The 17,418-nt window shown below is 47.7% G+C and overlaps 1 protein-coding gene across 1 annotated transcript in view; it reads right to left on the bottom strand.

Annotated features, from left to right (window-relative positions):
- PDIA5 (protein disulfide isomerase family A member 5) overlaps positions 1-558 on the bottom strand; it is an 84,869-nt gene extending 84,311 nt beyond the window's left edge. The window contains exon 1 of the mRNA XM_036350192.1: positions 399-558. Coding sequence (XP_036206085.1) covers positions 399-446 — 48 coding nt within the window. The 5' untranslated portion in view covers positions 447-558. The remainder of the gene's footprint in view (positions 1-398) is intronic.
- Positions 559-17,418: the final 16,860 nt, after the last annotated feature.

Here is a 17,418-nt window from a genome sequence, read left to right as displayed (position 1 = left end):
GATCCCACACGGCACTCACACAGGTGCAGGGCCCGGAGTCTGGGGCGCGGCGCACCCTCCCCCAACCCGCGGGCGTCCCGCCCCAGCCGGCGGCCGCCCCCTGACCTGCACCCCCGCAAAGTTGTGTCCCCCGCGCTAACACCCTGCGAGGGATCGCCCCGCGCCTTGGGGATCCCTCCAGCCCCCGTGGCCCGGAGCAATCTGAGGGGAGGACACGGGGCCAGCCTCGCTGCCTCTCCTGTAGCCTCCGGTCCCTGCCGGCCTGGGACACACGCCCCGACCCCAGTGGCAGGAGGCAGCTCCCCGCGCGTCCAGGATGGGCCGGCAGGAGGGCGCGCGGACCCGCACGCTGGGCGCACGTGCTGGCCCCGGCCCGGACCCCTGTGCCAAAGCCTCACCCAGATCGCCAGCAGCAACAGCAGCCACGCCGCCCCGGCCCGCGCCATCCCAGCCGCCGCTGCCCACGGCCGGCTCCGGTCTCCACTGGGGCTCCCGCGCCCGCAGCTCCGCCGGGTCCAAATGCCACCGCCACTTCCCAAATGCACCCCGCCTCCGAGTTCCCGGTGCCACGTCTGCCAAAGCATGCGCACCGGGCGGGGAGAGGCGTCCAGGAAGAAGTGCTTGCTGGGAGCTGTAGTTTGCAGCAAGGCTGGGCTGTAAGACCTGTAGGTGTGAAATTGGCCCCGAGGCCAAGTAGGAGCTTGAGTGGATTATGAAATGGCAAGGTCCGGGAAGGCAATTGATTTGGGACATCACTCTGTGCCTAGAACTTTAGAAACGGCCTCATTCAGCTCACAGAGGTAACTCCACCCCCCCCCTCGTCCCCCCTTCCCCCCCCCCCTCCCAACACACACACTCTTTGAGATGAGATGAAGAGTCAGCCCAGAGTCATTCAGCAGAACACACAGTCTGCAAACGGCCCGGTCCAGTGCTGATTGCAGAGGATTCCCAAAGCCCTCTTCCCTGCCCCCCAGGCTTCCACCTAACTTTTCTTTTCTTTTCTTTTTTCATTTGGAAAATACTTTATTGAGTTGTTGGAAAAAAGTTTGGCAGCTCCTCAAAAAGTTAAACATATGACCCAGCAATTCCACTCCTGCTTATATACCCAAATGAGCTGAAAACAGGTATTCAAACAAATACTTATACATCGATGTTCATAGCAGCATTATTCACAATAGCCAAGACGTGGAAACAACCATTGAGGGATAAATGTCTAAACAACAATAGAATATTTTCCAGCCATGCTACACTGTGGCTAAAAACCAAGAATATTATGCTATTAAAATGTTATGCTAAAAAGGAGCCAGACACAAGATCACATATTGTATGATTGTATGTTTGTAAACCATCTACAAATGGGTAAATCCATAGGTACAGAAGGCAGATTAGTGGTTTCCTGAGGTTGGGGGGAGGGGAGAATGGGAACACTGCTCAGTGGGTAGAAGATCTCCTTCGTGGGTGATGAAAATATTTTGGAAGTAGACAGAAGTGATGGTTGCACAACATGGTAAATGTACTAAATGCCACTGAATTATACATTTTTAAATGGTTAATTCTGTTATGTGAAGTTTACTTCCATTGAAACATTCCAAAAAAACTCGTACTGAGCTTATTCCATATGCTAAAACATTCATACATGCAATCAGTTATTCATTCTAGAACATTTATTGAACACCTACTACACCCTGAGGCACAAGATGTACAGTAATAAGATGGACAGGGAGTGCCCAGTCTATGGTTGGTAGGTAATACCTGAAAAATCCAAAGCTCAAAACCTAGAAGTCATTCTTGACTCACCCTCACTTCTCAGCAGGCCCACCCAACCCATCACCATGTTCTGTCAGTTCCACCTCCAAAATCTCTTCTGCCCACTCCTGAATCCAAGTCATTTCATGTCTCCCCGAGGCAAGGGTAAAATCTCAGAAAGCATTTGCCCGCTTCTTCTTCCTTGCACCCCAAATGATACATTTGTTAATGTCACTTGGATGTTGGTTATCACTCCCCTAAAACCCTACAATGGCTTCTCATTGCTCTCTCCAACTCCTCCCTGTGACCTGTGAGCCCAACATGGTATGGACCTGGCCCTCTAGACCTCATCTCCTGCCTCTCCTCTGCCCTTGTCCACTCAGATCCAGTCACAGAGACAGTTATTCCCTGTCTTCACCCCTCCACCCGTCTCTCCCATCCCCCTCCCCCCCCCCCCCCCACCACCACCAAGCTGCCTGTGCTTCAGGGCTCGTATTCTTCCTGTTCTTCCTGCCTCAACACTTTCCTTGGCCCATGGTCTGACTGGCACCTTCTAACCCTCCAGGACTTTCTGTATGTCGCCTTTCAGAGAGGTCCTTCAGAGCAACCCATCAAAAGGAAATTTTACTCTCCCCACCCCCAAACCAATTATTCTGTTGTTGAAGTTCCATTCATTCCTTACCCAGCACTTAACCACAATCTGTAATTACTTGCTTAGTTGTGTGTGTTCATTGCCTGTTGCTACAGCTGGACTTTAGGTTTTACATTGTTCTTGTTTGTCACCTAACTTTAGAGCCTAGCACCTGACCTGAACCTCGGTGGTTCTCTGTGTTCTTTTTGATGAACAATTGAAAGATTGGATGAGGCGATGTGTTGAGGAGTTTCAGCAATTCCCGAAGCAGGTTTGGGACGGGCTTCCTTTGCATGCTCTGCCCTGTAACCTCCAGCTCATGATCTGCATATGGGAAAGTGGGACTTTCAGCTCCTCTGTGCTTCTCATTCTGGGTCTCTGTTTCTCATCTGTAAAATGAAATGGCCAGTGAGGCTGTAGAGCAACTGTACTTCCCTACATTGCTGATGAGAGTGTATATTGGTTCAACCACTTTGGACAATGGTACCTGTGCAAAATATATACACACATGTTTATAGCAGCTTTATTCATAGTAGCTGTTATGGACTGAATGTGTCTCCTCCAAAGCTCTTATGGTGAAGCCCTAGTCCCTCAGAATGTGGCTGTAGTTGGAGATGAGGCTTTTAAAGAAGGTTAAATGAGGTAATTGGGGTGAACCCTAATCTAATGTGACAGAGAGAAGATACAAGCCAAGGAGAGAGGTCTTCAGAAGAAACCAACCCTGCCGACATCTTGATCTTGGACTTCTAGCTTCTAGAATCATGAGAAAAATAAATTTCTGTTGTTGAAGTCCCCCCATCTGTGGTATTTTATTATGGCAGCCCTAACAAACTAAATCAGCAGCCAAAACTGGAAACAATCCAAATGTTCTCAAAAAGAAAGATAGATAAATAGCATTTTCTGCAACAACAAAAAAAATCCACTACAGATACACACAATATGGATGAATCTCAAAACCATGATGTTGAGCCAAAGTAGTCAAACACAAAAAAGTATGTATGATGTATTATTCCATTTATCTTAAATTCAAGATCAGGCAAGCATGATCAATGGTGACAGATGAGAAACAGGGGTTGTCATGGTGGCAGAGGTAAAGGGAGGAAGAGAGATTAAAAGGGGAAAAGTATGAATAAACTTTCTGGGTGTTCAATGTAGAAATATTCTATATCTTGATTCAATGATGATTACATAACATTCTATATATGTCGAAATTAACACAACTATTGAGCTGAATTATTTGAGCTATGTGCTAAGATTTATATACTTTACTGTATGTACATCATATCTCAATGTTTTAAAAGTCCCAAAACTGAGGGGTAGGGTGAATCAACTAATCTACGGGATCCTTTGTAACTCTTGTCTCTTCTCAGTCCAACACTGGCTAAATCCGGAGGAGGGCTGAACTCTGCAGAAATGTAACAGCCAAAAGGGGAAAGCGCCGGGAAGCGGAAGGAAGGAAGGAAGCCATGCGCCTGTGAGCCAGAGAACTAGAGGAAAAGGGACTGCGAGGGAAATAAAAATTGCCAAGAAAACAGGCCATTTCGTTCTGCAATTGAAAGTAGCTAAAATAGGATTTATGGCCCTCCTGGGAATGTTTAACAATTCTAAGCGTCACTCTCCTTGAAATATGAGGGGAACAGCACAGGGCAAGTGCTGTCCCTCCACATTACAGCCCTCAATGGGCACCATCCATTTCCCAGCAGCAGCCTGCAGGGCCAGGCCAGAGAAACTTCTTGCTCTGTGGTTTACTATGAATTGTGCCCCCACCTAATATTTCTGTAGCCAGCTTCTCTCCGTCATCTGGGCTGGGATGAGGACTGGCACCATGATCATTCTCTGACATTCAGAGGTGGATGAGAATTGGCCAAACAAAAGAGGAGCCAGGAGTGTAGTCTGTATGATCCCAAGGTACAAAATGGCAAAAGTTATCTATTTTGTTAGAAGTCGGGCAGTGGCTACCTTGAGTGAAAGGGGTCTCTGGAGGTGCTGGGGTTCTATGACTCCATCGGTGTCCAGGGCACCTGGGTATGCTCACTTGTGAAAATTCATCACACACATTCGTGGATTTTGCTGTGCAAGCATGTCAAATCCCGGCTGTGAGTTTGACATGCTTGCTATAGTAAGAAATTTACAATTTTAAAAGAAGAGGAAAGAAAGTCAGCTCTGAACAGGGGAAGTGAAAGGAGGAGTGAATTCCAAAGAAGAGATAGTTGGAAAACCACTCGGTGATCCCTGACCCAACCCAAGAGAGACTGAGCATGGCCACTCACAGTGCCTAGAACACTGTGCGTGGCCCACAGGCCTGTGCCTCTGCTCAGCAAGTCTGCACCTGCAGCTGCACCCACTCCACCCACACTCCCCTGCCGGGCTGACACCCATACAGCAGGGGCACACCTCCTCCAAAAGCCTCTTCTGACACTCAGCAACACCCCCAAGAGTCTGGGCTTACGTGTCCCTTCTCTGTGCCCCCACAATTTCCCAGGTGTAATGTGGTTCTTAAGAGCATGAACTGTGACAAATTCATAGACACAGAAAGTAGAGCAGTGGTTTCCAGAGGCTGGGGGGCGGGGGTGGGGCGGGTGATAAGGTGGGGGTAGAGGAGAATGAGAAGTATTTTTTAATGGGCACGGAACTTCAGCAGGATGATGAAAATGGTAAAGACAGCAAATTTTATGTTATGTATATTTTGCCATGTTTTTTTTTTAATTAAAACTATAAAAAAGGAATTGTGAAAATTTCAAAATAAATAAAGAACAAGACTTCAGTTTTCTTTAAAAAAGGTGGTTAAATGGTAAATTTTAGGCCATATATATATATATATATATATATATATATATATACACACATATATATATATATCTTACCACAATAATAATTTTAAAAAAAAGAACTGTGACCTTAGAAAGTCATGAACTTGAGTCCTGTCTCTGCCACTTACCAGCTGAGTGACTTTAGAGGAGTCACATGACCTCAGATCCCCATTCTGTAAAATGGGGATAATAACATTGCTTTCTTCACAAGGTTATATTGAGGATTAAGTGAGAATATATACCCAAAATATCCAGCTAATGATTGTACTGAATGAATATTTTCCTCTTCTTTGATAGCCCTGTTCATAGTACAGGTTGGGGCAAAAGTAGATTTACAGTTGTTTGTATGGAAAATAATACACTGGTTGATCTAATCTAATAAAAGAGAAACATGCAAGTTGACCATGCCCCTGCTATGCCCCAAGCCATGCCCACCAGCCAATCAGAGTGACTATATGCAAATTAACCCAACCAAGATGGCAGCCATGGAGCTGGAGCAAGCAGGAGGCTTGGTTGCCTGGGCGATGGAGGAAACCAAGCTTCCCACCTGCCCTGGCCGGCTGTTTCCTCCACTGAAGGCAACAAAGTTTCAATTATAGAAGATAAATAAATCCCAGATACCTGCTTCCACCCAGCCTGGGAGCTTGGGTGGCTGGAGGCCGTGGCCAGCCTGCAAACAGCCATCAGCCCTTCACCCAGACTGGCCAGGCACCCCAGCAGGACACCCACCCTGAAGGGGGTGTGGCCAGCCTGAAAACGGCCCTCAGCCCCTTACCCAGGCTGGCCAGGCACCTCAGTGGGGACCCCCACACTGAAGGGGCTATGGCCAGCCTGCAAACAGCTATCAGTCCCTCACTCAGGCTGGCCAGGCATCCCAGTGGGACCCCAACCCTGATCCGGGACACCCTTCAGGGCAAACCAGCCAGCCCCCACCCATGCACCAGGCCTCTATCCTATATAATAAAAGGGTAATATGCAATTGACCCTAACAGCAGAACGACTGGGAATGACTGGTCACTATGACACACACTGACCACCAGGGGGTAGATGCTCAATGCAGGAGCTGCCCCCTGGGAGACCCATAGGGGGAGCTCTGCTCAGCCACAAGCCAGGCTGATGGCTGCCAGTACAGCGGTGGTGGTGGGAGCCTCTCCGCCTCCTCAGCAGCACTAAGGATGTCCGACTGCAGCTTAGGCCTGCTCCCTGCTGGCAAGTGGGCATCCCCTGAGGGCTCCCGGAATGCCAGAGGGATGTCTGACTGCCAGCTTAGGCCCAACCCCCTGGGGAACGGGCCTAAGCCAGCAGGTGGTCATCCCTGAGGGGTCCCAGACTGCAAGAGGGCACAGGCCGGGCTGAGGGACCCCCCAAGTTCACAAATTTTTGTGCACTGGGCCTCTAGTAAATAATAATACAAGAATAAGCTCTGTACTTGGACAACTCACAACTGTAAACATACTTTTGTTTATTACAATTCTCTATAGTGTCCAATTTCTCAACCATCCTAACCCCTCTCTCTCAACACCCCCCTGTCACACACACACACACACACACACACACACACACACCCCGTAGATGTGTTTCCTTGCTTTTTGTTGTATCCTCCAGTGATCAGGCCAGTGCCTGGCACATAGTGGGAGCTCATTGAATGTTTGAAATGAACTTCAGCAAGAGGGTTTGACAAAAGAAAACCTTCCCAACACGAATATGGACAAACAACAGAATAGGCTGTTCAAGTAATGTTAAGACAATGAAAGAATCCTCGCAGACCTGGGTTAGAGTATGTTCCCCCAAAAACAGGGGTATAGAAGGGAGAGCTCCAGGGAGTCCCTGCCAGCCCCTGTTTCTATGGTAGGCTGGGAAAGAGTGTGGTTGCTTATTGAATAATAATTAGCTACTCATTATTGGACATTGATTCAGCTTCATCATAGACTCATTTGCAGGACTTCCTCCGACGTTTCATTAAGAAAACATCACATTAAAAAGCCCAGTTCTCAAGTTAGTAGGAGCACTTTCTGCCTCTCCTCTCTGGCATTGATCTTCATCTCTTCTGACTATCTCCCCCTCCTTCCCACCTGCATGTCCTGGCTCCAGCTAGCACAGTGGTTCTCAACCTTGGCTGCACATTAGAATCACCTGGGAATCTTTTTAAAAACCTGATTTCTGGGATTGTTATGGGGTGGGGCCACAACATTAGTAACAAAGAAACAGAATTTCCGGGGGATGAGGCCCAGAAATCAGGATTTTAAAAAGATTCCCAGGTGATTCTAATGTGCAGCCAAGGTTGAGAACCACTGAGCTAGCAGGCTGCTTAAACTGGCTAGGCCAAGCCCTTAGCCTTCAGTTAGAACAAATCGTCTTCCCCAACTTACTCCCTCCCCCCCACCCAGCTCCACCCTCCACCACCACCCCCAGCCAGGCCCCTCTAGCCTGTGCTTTTAGGCCTCTTTAGAAAGCCTGGACCATGGGTGAGACCACAGCACCCCGAAGTCATGCATTCTGACTTCTGTGTCCTGGTCAGAGGATCTTCTAGAGAATTATCTCCCTGACATCTCCACATGTTTTTTTCACTTTCTCTTTTTTCCCCTCAGAATTTAGCTTTCTAACTGGCTTCACCTACAGGGCCCAGGCTTTATTTAGCTCATTAAAAAATTTTTTTTTGGCTTGACTAAAACTAAATCCAGAGTTGACCTCAGATGATACCATTTTCTTCCTTAACTATAACATTCACATTACTACACATTTTGAGTTTATATTTAAAGCCCAGCGTCAAAATGTCTTCATATCTTCTATGATACCTGTGAGATTGCCCTTCTGGAGGTAGGTGGAGGTGGGCAAAGTGGGCGGGGGGGGGGGGGTGTAAATGGGGATGGAAAGAGACTTTGCTTTGGGCGGTGGGCGCTGATGCAATGTGCAGATGATGTTTTGTTGAGTTGTACACTTGAAACCTGTATGGTGTTGTGAATCAATGTCACCCCAATAAATCCAATAAAAAAACACACAATAATCCAAGAAAATTTCCCAGAACAAAAAGATAAATAAATAAATGTCTCAAAACCTCACCCCGAATATGAAGGGAAAGCCAGTACCACCCCCCACCAGATACCTCTGGAGGATCTTGGGGACAGTCAGGGATGGGCTTTCGGGAAGTCTCAGGGATGAGAGCCCCAATATCTGGTTTCCACGGAAGCATTTGACTCTGACTGGTACTTTGGTTTCTCTCCACCTTGTGATATGGCCCCCTTTTCCTTTGAGTCTCTAAGGCAGTGGTTCTCAACCTTCCTAATGCCGCGACCCTTTAATACAGTTCCTCATGTTGTGGTGACCCCCAATTTCATTGTTACAAATTGAACATAATTAAAGCATAGTGATTAATCACAAAAACAATCTGTAATTATATATGTGTTTTCTGATGGTCTTAGGCAATCCCTGTGAAAGGGTCATTCGACCCTCAAAGGGGTCGCGACCCACAAGTTGAGAACCGCTGCTCTAAGGCAAGCACAAGCACAAGAATACAGCAGAGTTTGATTGAAGAATTGACTGATTACAGGAGGAAGTTACATCATCACGCAACTACCTGACAACACACAAATGGCAAATGACATGGGTTAAATAATAAAAGCATGGCATTTCATCCCAACGACCTCCTCACTGGCTATGGCTTCTCCTCCGGCCCCACCTCCACCCCATCACAGTGCTGAGTCACCACCTCTCTCTGGAGCTGTCCTATAATAACAATAGTATATGTGGTCTCTGTCCCTGGATCCAGGCCCAGAGCTCCTGAGCCCCTTAGAATTTCCTGAGTGATGACAGGAGTGTCTTCTGACTCAGTTTACAGTAGTGGTTCTCAACCTTCCCAATGCCGTGACCCTTTAATACAGTTCCTCATGTGGTGGTGACCCCCAACCATAAAATTATTTTCGTTGCTACTTCATAACTGTAATTTTGCTACTGTTATGAATCGTAATGTAAATATCTGATATGCAGGATATATTTTCATTGTTACAAATTGAACATAATTAAAGCATAGTGATTAATCACAAAAACAATATGTAATTATATATTCAATATGTGTTTTCTGATGGTCTTAGGCGACCCCCCTGTGAAAGGGTCGTTTGACCCCCAAAGGGGTCACGACCCACAGGTTGAGAACCGCTGGTTTGCAGTAATGAGTGACTCAGGGTGGGGCCCCTCAATAGCTTCTTGGTGGGACCTGTCACCAGAAAGATCAAGCCCTTGATTAGAGGGTGGAATTTATAGGCCCCTCCAACTCTGGGGAGGGGTAGAGAGCTGGAGATTAAAAGATAAAAACTCTTGAATAATAAGATTCGGAGAGCTCCTGGGTATGTGAACACAGCGGTGTTCTGGGAAGGTGGTGCACCTATAGAGGGCTTGGCACCTCTGCATGCCCCGACCCCAGATACCCAGCCAATTTAGCTGTTTCTGAGTGGTATCCTTTCTAATAAGCCAGTAAGCAGAAGTAAAGTGCTTTCCTGTGTTCTGTGAATCACTCCAGCGAATTGTCAAGTGTGTGGAGGATTGTGGGAACCCCCAAACTTGTAGTCAGCTGAACAGATGTGTGAGCCGCCTGGAGACTCCATTTGTGGCTGGCATTTGAAGTGGGGGCAGACTTCTGGGACTGAGCCCTTAACTTATCGGGTCTACGCTAACTCCAGGAGTTAGTGTCAGAACTTTCCTCAGAGAACCAGACAGGAATCCTGTGTGGGCCTTGCTCTTGTGTGTTGTGTGAGTTTGGGAGACCTACAACTATCTCAATGGGAGTCTAGATCCTGTTTCATATTACAAAAGCCCAAAAAACTTTTAACAGGTAGGGTCTGGGCACCATGATCCAAGTCAGTCAACCAGCTACTTAGGCCAGTGATTCTTGACTTTGGAGCAAGTGATACAAAAAAAGTAGTAACTGTTTACCAGAGGAGCAACTCCTGCCTGGGCAGCAAGGTCTGCAGTGTCCACCCCTGTGCTTCTGTTCCCTGGGACGACCTTGGCTGGGATACTGGATATCCAGCTTCCAGCCTATTTTTCAAATCTAGTTCTCCAATTTTCTTGCAGTGGTTTTCATTAAAAAATATGTGCACAAATTCTGCCCTAGCAAGTTTGGCTCAGTGAATAGAGTGCCAGCCCAGGAATTCAAGGGTCACAGGTTCTGTCAAGGGCATTTACCTCAGTTGCAGGCTCGATCCCCGGCCCCAGTCAGGGCATGTGCAGGAGGTACCGATCTATGTGTCTCTCTCACATCGATGTTTCTCTCTCTGTATCTCTCCCCCTCCCTTCCACTCTCTCTAAAAATCAATGGGAAAAATATCCTTGGGTAAGGATTAACAAAAAATAATATGTCCAAAAATTCTTTGACAGTTCTTTCTTCAAGAGCTGGGGCTTCACTCCCCGCTGGTACCCCGTCTTTACATCTTCTCCTTCTACCCGCAGCCCACAGTCCCATCCTCCTACCCTCGGCCCCTTTCTCAGGCAGCACAGTTCAGGTGCAGATTTCTCATGACCTCGCCAGCACATCCAGGTTCTGTCCTGAAGGCTTCACGTTTCTCACTCAGACAGGCTGTGCAGAGAGTTTCCTAGTTGTAATATCACCCTCACCGCTCCCCGAGAAGGCAAAAGCAGCTGCAGACTGCTGTGGCATTCAATTACTCGCAGCCCTCCTCTCCCCAAAGCTGTGCCTTCTGTCTTCTACCCTCCTCACCCACTCACTGGTCCCTGGTGGTTTCCCCTGGTCTCTTCCTCTGGGAGTTAAATTGCCTAGTCTCACACTCCTGAGAACCAGCCGCCTGTGGCCTGTCTGCTGTTTGGAAACCATTCACCTCGATCCACGTCTGAAAACTGTCTCCTTCCTCGATTTCTTCAACGTTGCACAGGTTGGGCCTGCCTTTCCTCTCAGCTGCTCTCTCTCTCTCTCTGCTTTTCATTCCCTCACTTCCTGAGTAAGGTGCCTCCTGCCTTTTCTTCCTGAATGTTCTCTTTCAACTGCCTTGGCCTTGGCCCTGGCCGGTGCGGCTCAGTTGGTTGGGCATCGTCCTGCGCACTGAAGGGTTGATGGTTCGATTCCCAGCAGTGTTACAGGCTTGATCCCTGATAGGGGGGCATGCAGGAGGCAGCTGATCAATGTTCTGCTCTCACATGGATGTTTCTTTCTCTCTCTTTCTCAACATCAATTTGTAAAAAAAAAAACAAAAACAAAACTGCCTTGGTTTCTATGCCATCTCCAGCTCTCAGCTGAGGGTAATCCCCCAGTCTCTGCTTCTACAGCCGTCTCCTCTCCTGAATGCCAGGACACACACCTTTCCATTCAGTCACTCTAATTAGCTCTCTCCCTGATACCTCAGCTCAGCATCGGGGTGTGAGAGCTGGCTCATCTTCTCCCCTGCCTTCCCTCCTTCTATTCATGCTCTCATCCTTCCTCTGGAACTCAGGCTCAAATTTCCAGTTCTCTTTGCCAGCCTCTTCTCCTTCTCGCCCATACCTCCTCAGTTTCTCAGTCCCACCGTGTCTCTTCCGTCCGTATCCCCCACATCTCTCTGGTCACTCGGGTCCTGCTCACCCCTCATACTGGCCTCCGTGGGTACCTCTCTATTATTATCCACACTCTCCCACTAATCTCTGCTACACACAGGCTCCAGGCAACATGCCTAAGGAATAGTCCCCATTCTATTTACTGCTTGGCTTAAAAACCTTCCATTATATTCAACAGCACTGAGTTCCTACTGTGTGTGTATTATTTATGATTCTTTGCACGCAACCTACTGAAACCCCCGTGTGCCACTTTAAACTGAAAATGGGGGTTGGTTACATGGATACGGGGAGATCTCACACAGCCAAGGGCAGGAATGCAGCCAAGCCTCAGAAGGGGAGAGGTTAGGAGTCCATGGCCTTCTCTCTCCATGCCCTCTCTGCCTCTCCCAGCATCCGATTCTCCATCTCCCCTGCAGACTCCAGCTCTCTCTCTGCACCCGGACCCTTGCAGAAGATTGCTGCATCATAGAAGCCAAGGTTTGTTTTTATCCCCACCACTCAGGAGACCACACACAATGGCAATGGAGCCTTTCAGTCCCGGCTTCCAATGTGAAGGCGAGCTAGTCAGGAATCTTCTGCTTGCAGAGGATGGACACCCAACATAACAGGCTTGGACAAAAGCACAAGGAGTCCTGCTCCTGTCACATGTTAGAGAACACTGGTGACACCTGATAAATTTTACCCCCAGAGAAGGTTAGCTCTACTCCACAACTCCAATTTAAGAAAAACCTTTACAGTAGACTCCAATTGATCTAGCTTGGGCCATGTCTCCATCCTTGGGTAGGTGAGAGGGGAACTTGACAAGGGTAGAGAATAGAACGTAGACTGGTGTCAGATTGCCTGGGTTTAAATTCTGGTGCTGTTACTTATCAGCTGTGTTACACTTGGCATTTAACTTTTCTGTGTCTCAGTTTCCTTGTCTATAAAATCCAGGTAACAATAGGACCCATCTCATACATTATTATTAAAATTAAATTTGGAGTGCTTAGAATAGTGCCTTCCACCAAGTAAGGCTCTGTAAGTTTCAGTAATGATGATGATGGTGGTGGTGGTGGTGATGGTAGTGATGGTAATGATGGTGGTGACAGCTACAGCTGGTCCCTGGAGGGAGGAGAGGAGTGGAGTACACTCTTCTTGAACCATATGCTTGAGAGGGGAGGAGAGGCTCACCAAAAGGAGTGTGTATTAGTTTCCTAGGGATGCTGTAACAATATACCACAAACTGTGTAGCTTAGAACAGAAAGTCTTTTCTCAGTTCCAGAATGTAGAAGTCTAAAGTCAAGATGAGGGCAAGGTAGTTCCTTTGGAGGGCCATGGGGAAGAATCTGTTCCAGGCCTCCCTCCTAGCTTTTGGTAGCCTTACATATGACTTGGCTTATAGATTTAGATTTTCCCAGTTTCTTCACACTAGCGTTCCTTTGTACATGTCTGTCCCTGGTTTCCTCTTTCTACAAAGACACCAGTTGTATTGGATTAGGGTCTACCCTAATGACCTCATCTTAACTTGGTCATTTGCATAGATTCTATTTCCAAATAAGGTCACATTGTTTGGTTGGGGAGCGGGCACAATTCAACCCATAACAGAGGGAATGGGGCAGTGCTGGCCAGACTAACAGCAAATGTCCCCTCCCTTTCTAATTCACTGAATATTCTGCTCAGCCCAGTTTGGGTCAATTGCTCACTCCCAGTCCTATCAACAGTAGCTGGAGGGGGTAGCAGGCTCAGGGAGTCATGCTGCATCACATAATTGCTGGGGACAGTGGGCTACTCTGAGAAAGGGCTGGGATGTGGGTCACCTGCTGGACAAACATGTCAGGCATTGTCTACTCCAGTGCGCAGTATGTCAGCCACTCACCGGGAGGTTCCTGGAGATGAATAAGAAGATGTTTATACTACGGCAAGGGAGAATGTCCTGCGCAAAAGCACTAACGGCAGAGCAGGTGCCATAGAATAAGTGCTCTAGTGGAAGCACACACATAGAGCACTGAGAGAGTGCTAGGGGGCACTGAGAAGCTCCATGCTGGGAGGAGGGGGAACAGGGACCAGTAAAAGCCTCTCTGGAAGAGTGACAGTAGAGTTACCCTTAGGGAGAAGAAAAGAATTTGGATGAGTAAAGAAGTCATAGGGGTGAGAGGGGAAGACGAGGGTCAGGGAATGATGAGGAGATAAGCTATTGTGTCCGGGTAGTCAAGTGAAAAATGAGAAGTGATAGCAAACATTCATTGAATGCTAACTGGGTGCCTAACACTGCTTTATGCCTTCCACGTGCATAAACTCTGCTCTCTTCACCGCGATCTTGGAACATCACCATCACTCCTACTTTACAGGTGAGGTTCACTGACTTGGCCAAGGTCATGTAGCCAACAGATGGTAGAGCCCAGGGTCGTACGCTACATCCTCTATGAAAGGTTAGATTGGAATGTGGCCGGATTTGCCAAGGAATCTGGAGTTTATTCTAGAGGCAACAAGAAGCCAGTGAGGAAGTGTAGGCAGGGGAGGGCCTGGCTGTGCCTTTATTTCAGGATGACAGCTCAGCGGCAGCGTGGAGGAGGCTGTGGAGCAGGGAGAGAGTCCAGGGCAGCCAACACCTACCATCTCCCACTCCATGGGGAAAGAAAAGAATAAGCCATCATCCTGCTATAGAAGACAGCACCAGGAGCCCGGGAACTGTTTGCTAGCTTGTTCATTTTAATTTAATTTTTATTGAAGCATAACCTACATACAAGAAAGTGCACAAATCATAAGTATGGCTTGATAGATTTTTCCATTGGATGAATGCATCTCACAGATTGAATCTTTACATAACGACCCCAAATCCTCCCCTATCAGGCCCACCCCTGAAGTCACCAGTCTGACTACCTCGTCCATCCTTTTGTGGAAAATCTCCCACTGCCTAACTATGGCTCCACACTTTCTCTCATAACAACACACTGTCTTTGGAGAGCCCAAGCCACCCTGCCCAGCTGGGCAGGCTCCCTCTTGCACTCAACGTGGCCTCAGGCAAGTTAACTTCCCTTAGCGCTGGAGGACTCAGGGTCTCCATCTGTAAAATGGAGTCAATAAAGGTTAGCTTCTTTTTCACAAGTTTAAGAATAAATTCATTATAAATAAATTAACAATTTGTAGAAATTTGTATATATTTATATGGTCCTATATAATAAAAGAGAAACATAAAAATTGACCGTCCCTCTGCTATGCTCACCAGCCAAACAGAAGTGAGTATGCAAATTAACCCGACAAGGATGGTGGGTTAATTTGCATGCACAGGCGCGAGGCAAAGAGCAGAGCGGGAGAGCTGGTGGCTTGGGGGGGGACATGGCTCCCTCGGTCACTCCCCCCAAGTTGCCAGGTGAAGAGCAGAGCAGGAGATCCGGAGGCTTGGGGGAACGTGGCTCCCTTGGTGAGCACGAGGAGCACCAGGAATGCTGGGAGTCATAGTTCTGGTCACAGACGGATCTCTTAGTCTAGTGTCTAGGACAGCCGTGGGCAAACTACGGCCCATGGGCCGGATCCGGCCCGTTTGAAATGAATAAAACTATTGAAAAAGAAGACCGTACCCTTTTATGTAATGATGTTTACTTTGAATTTATATTAGTTCACACAAACACTCCATCCATGCTTTTGTTCCGGCCCTCCGGTCCAGTTTAAGAACCCATTGTGGCCTTCAAGTCAAAAAGTTTGCCCACCCCTGCACTAGAGCAAAGTGAGCCTGGAGCAGGTTACTGTTGCGGTGGGGGATGGAGGGAAAGCAAAGGTGAAAGACGTAAGTAAAATCAGAGTGTCTAGGAAAAATTAAAGGGAAGATTTCCTAAAACTTACAGGAAATCTCCACCAATGAAGCAAAGAAAACAAAAATGCCTCTATTATTCTGTGAGCAACAAATCATACTGAGTTGGGGTCTCAGACAATTTGCTCATATGATTACAAAGACAGACAGAAACTCCCGGACTGGAGAAGGCTCCCCTGAGAGCTCCCAGATTGGAGAGGGTGCAGGTTGGGCTGAGGGACCTCCACAACCCCAGTGCACGAATGTCATGCACCGGGCCTCTAGTATTTATATATTTACTAGAGGCCTGGTGCACAGATTCATGCACCAGTGGGGTCCCTCGGCCCAGCCTGTACCCTCTTGCAATCCAGGACCCCATGGGGGATGTCGGACTGCAGGTTTCGGCCCAATCCCTGCAGGCCAGGCTGAGGGACCCCACCGTGCATGAATCCGTGCACCAGGCCTCTAGTATGCATATAAGATCTTTGGTTAATCTCTGTCTGCCCTCCCCACTTCCCCTCCCCTCTGAGATTCATCAGTCTGTTCCATATATCCATGCCTGTGCATTGAGCATCTGCCCCCTGGTGGTCAGTGCTCACCATAACTACCAGTTGAATGGTCGCTTAGGTTTTTATATATACTGTATAGATATAATTATAAAATATATAATTTTATATTATATAATATGTAATTTATAATGTGTATAAAATTCATAAATAAATTAGGGAAATGAACAGATGTCTGCCATCACCATCTCTGATGGTGTGTGCTTCACTTACTTGGGTATGTTTACAGAGGAGTTTTATGCCGCCAGCAGGCAAGGTGCTGCAGAGGACACAGAGGTGGAGAAGATGCATCTGTCCCATGTTCCCGAGCACTGCAGATGTTGGGGGAGAGGTGAAGAGGATGCAGTGTGGAAGCCAGGTACACAAATGACCTTTAGAAGATTCTCTCTGCAGGTGTGGTGTTTTATGGGACTCTGGGGGAGTTTGAGCTATTTTCTTCTCTCTCTTTCCTGCTTTGAATGGCTCTGCCCCAGGCCTGGGGAATTCAGGCCCAGACTCAGGCAGTGATTGGTGGTTAACCCTTTACTACTAGAATTTGATGGGGTTGGGCTACCTGAAGTGCTACTGGAAAGCTTCATGCTACATGTTGCATGTTTAGTTACCAATGATTGTATTTCCTCCTCTTTTCACACACACTTCCATCCAGTTCACCTTCTCTCCTCTGTTCAACTCACACCCTGGTAGGCAGAGGAGCCATAATCATAGAACTTCAAGGAGGGCCCTGCTTGCCTCTTAGGCCTCATCTCTGCCACCGACTTCCCAGAGGGTGAGCTACCCAGCTCTTCACCACCACCCCTCTGCTCTGAGACCCAGGTCCTGGACACCCTTCTCTGCCTACCCAGGGTTCCAGTGTGTGTGTGTGTGTGTGTGTGTGTGTGTGGGAGGGGGGGTGGTGGTGTAAGCAAACTGTTATATATCTATTTGACATGAAAATATGTTTTTATTGATTATTAGAGAGAAAGGAAGGGAGAGGGAGGGAGAGGGAAAAACATTAATGTGAGAGAGAAACAGATTGGTTGTCTCTCATACGTGTCCCACCAGGGATGAAACCTGCTGGCCATGGGGGTGGGGGAATGGGGAAGGGCAGGAAAAGCCATGGCAAATGGAAACCAGTGTTTCTGGGACATCAGAATCCTGTTCCTTCGGGATTTGGGATTTATTTCTGAAGTATGAAATTATAGAAAAGGGGTCAGAGGCTGGAAATCAGAGTCTTGGACTCAGCTTCTCACTAGTCCTAATGTCGCCCTTGCTATTTCTTTATTTCTTTGAGCTTCAGTTTCTTTGTCTAGAAAATGGGAAAAATACTGACCCAACTCACCTCAAAAGAAATAGCGGAATCGCTTTTAGAAGCTGAAATGTTCT

This window comes from Myotis myotis, unplaced genomic scaffold (assembly GCF_014108235.1).
Source record: "Myotis myotis isolate mMyoMyo1 unplaced genomic scaffold, mMyoMyo1.p scaffold_m19_p_2, whole genome shotgun sequence".
In the NCBI taxonomy this organism is placed as follows: Eukaryota; Metazoa; Chordata; class Mammalia; order Chiroptera; family Vespertilionidae; genus Myotis; species Myotis myotis.
The sequence above is the reverse complement of the archived record's forward strand: the minus strand, read 5'-3'. Positions and strand labels throughout refer to the sequence as shown.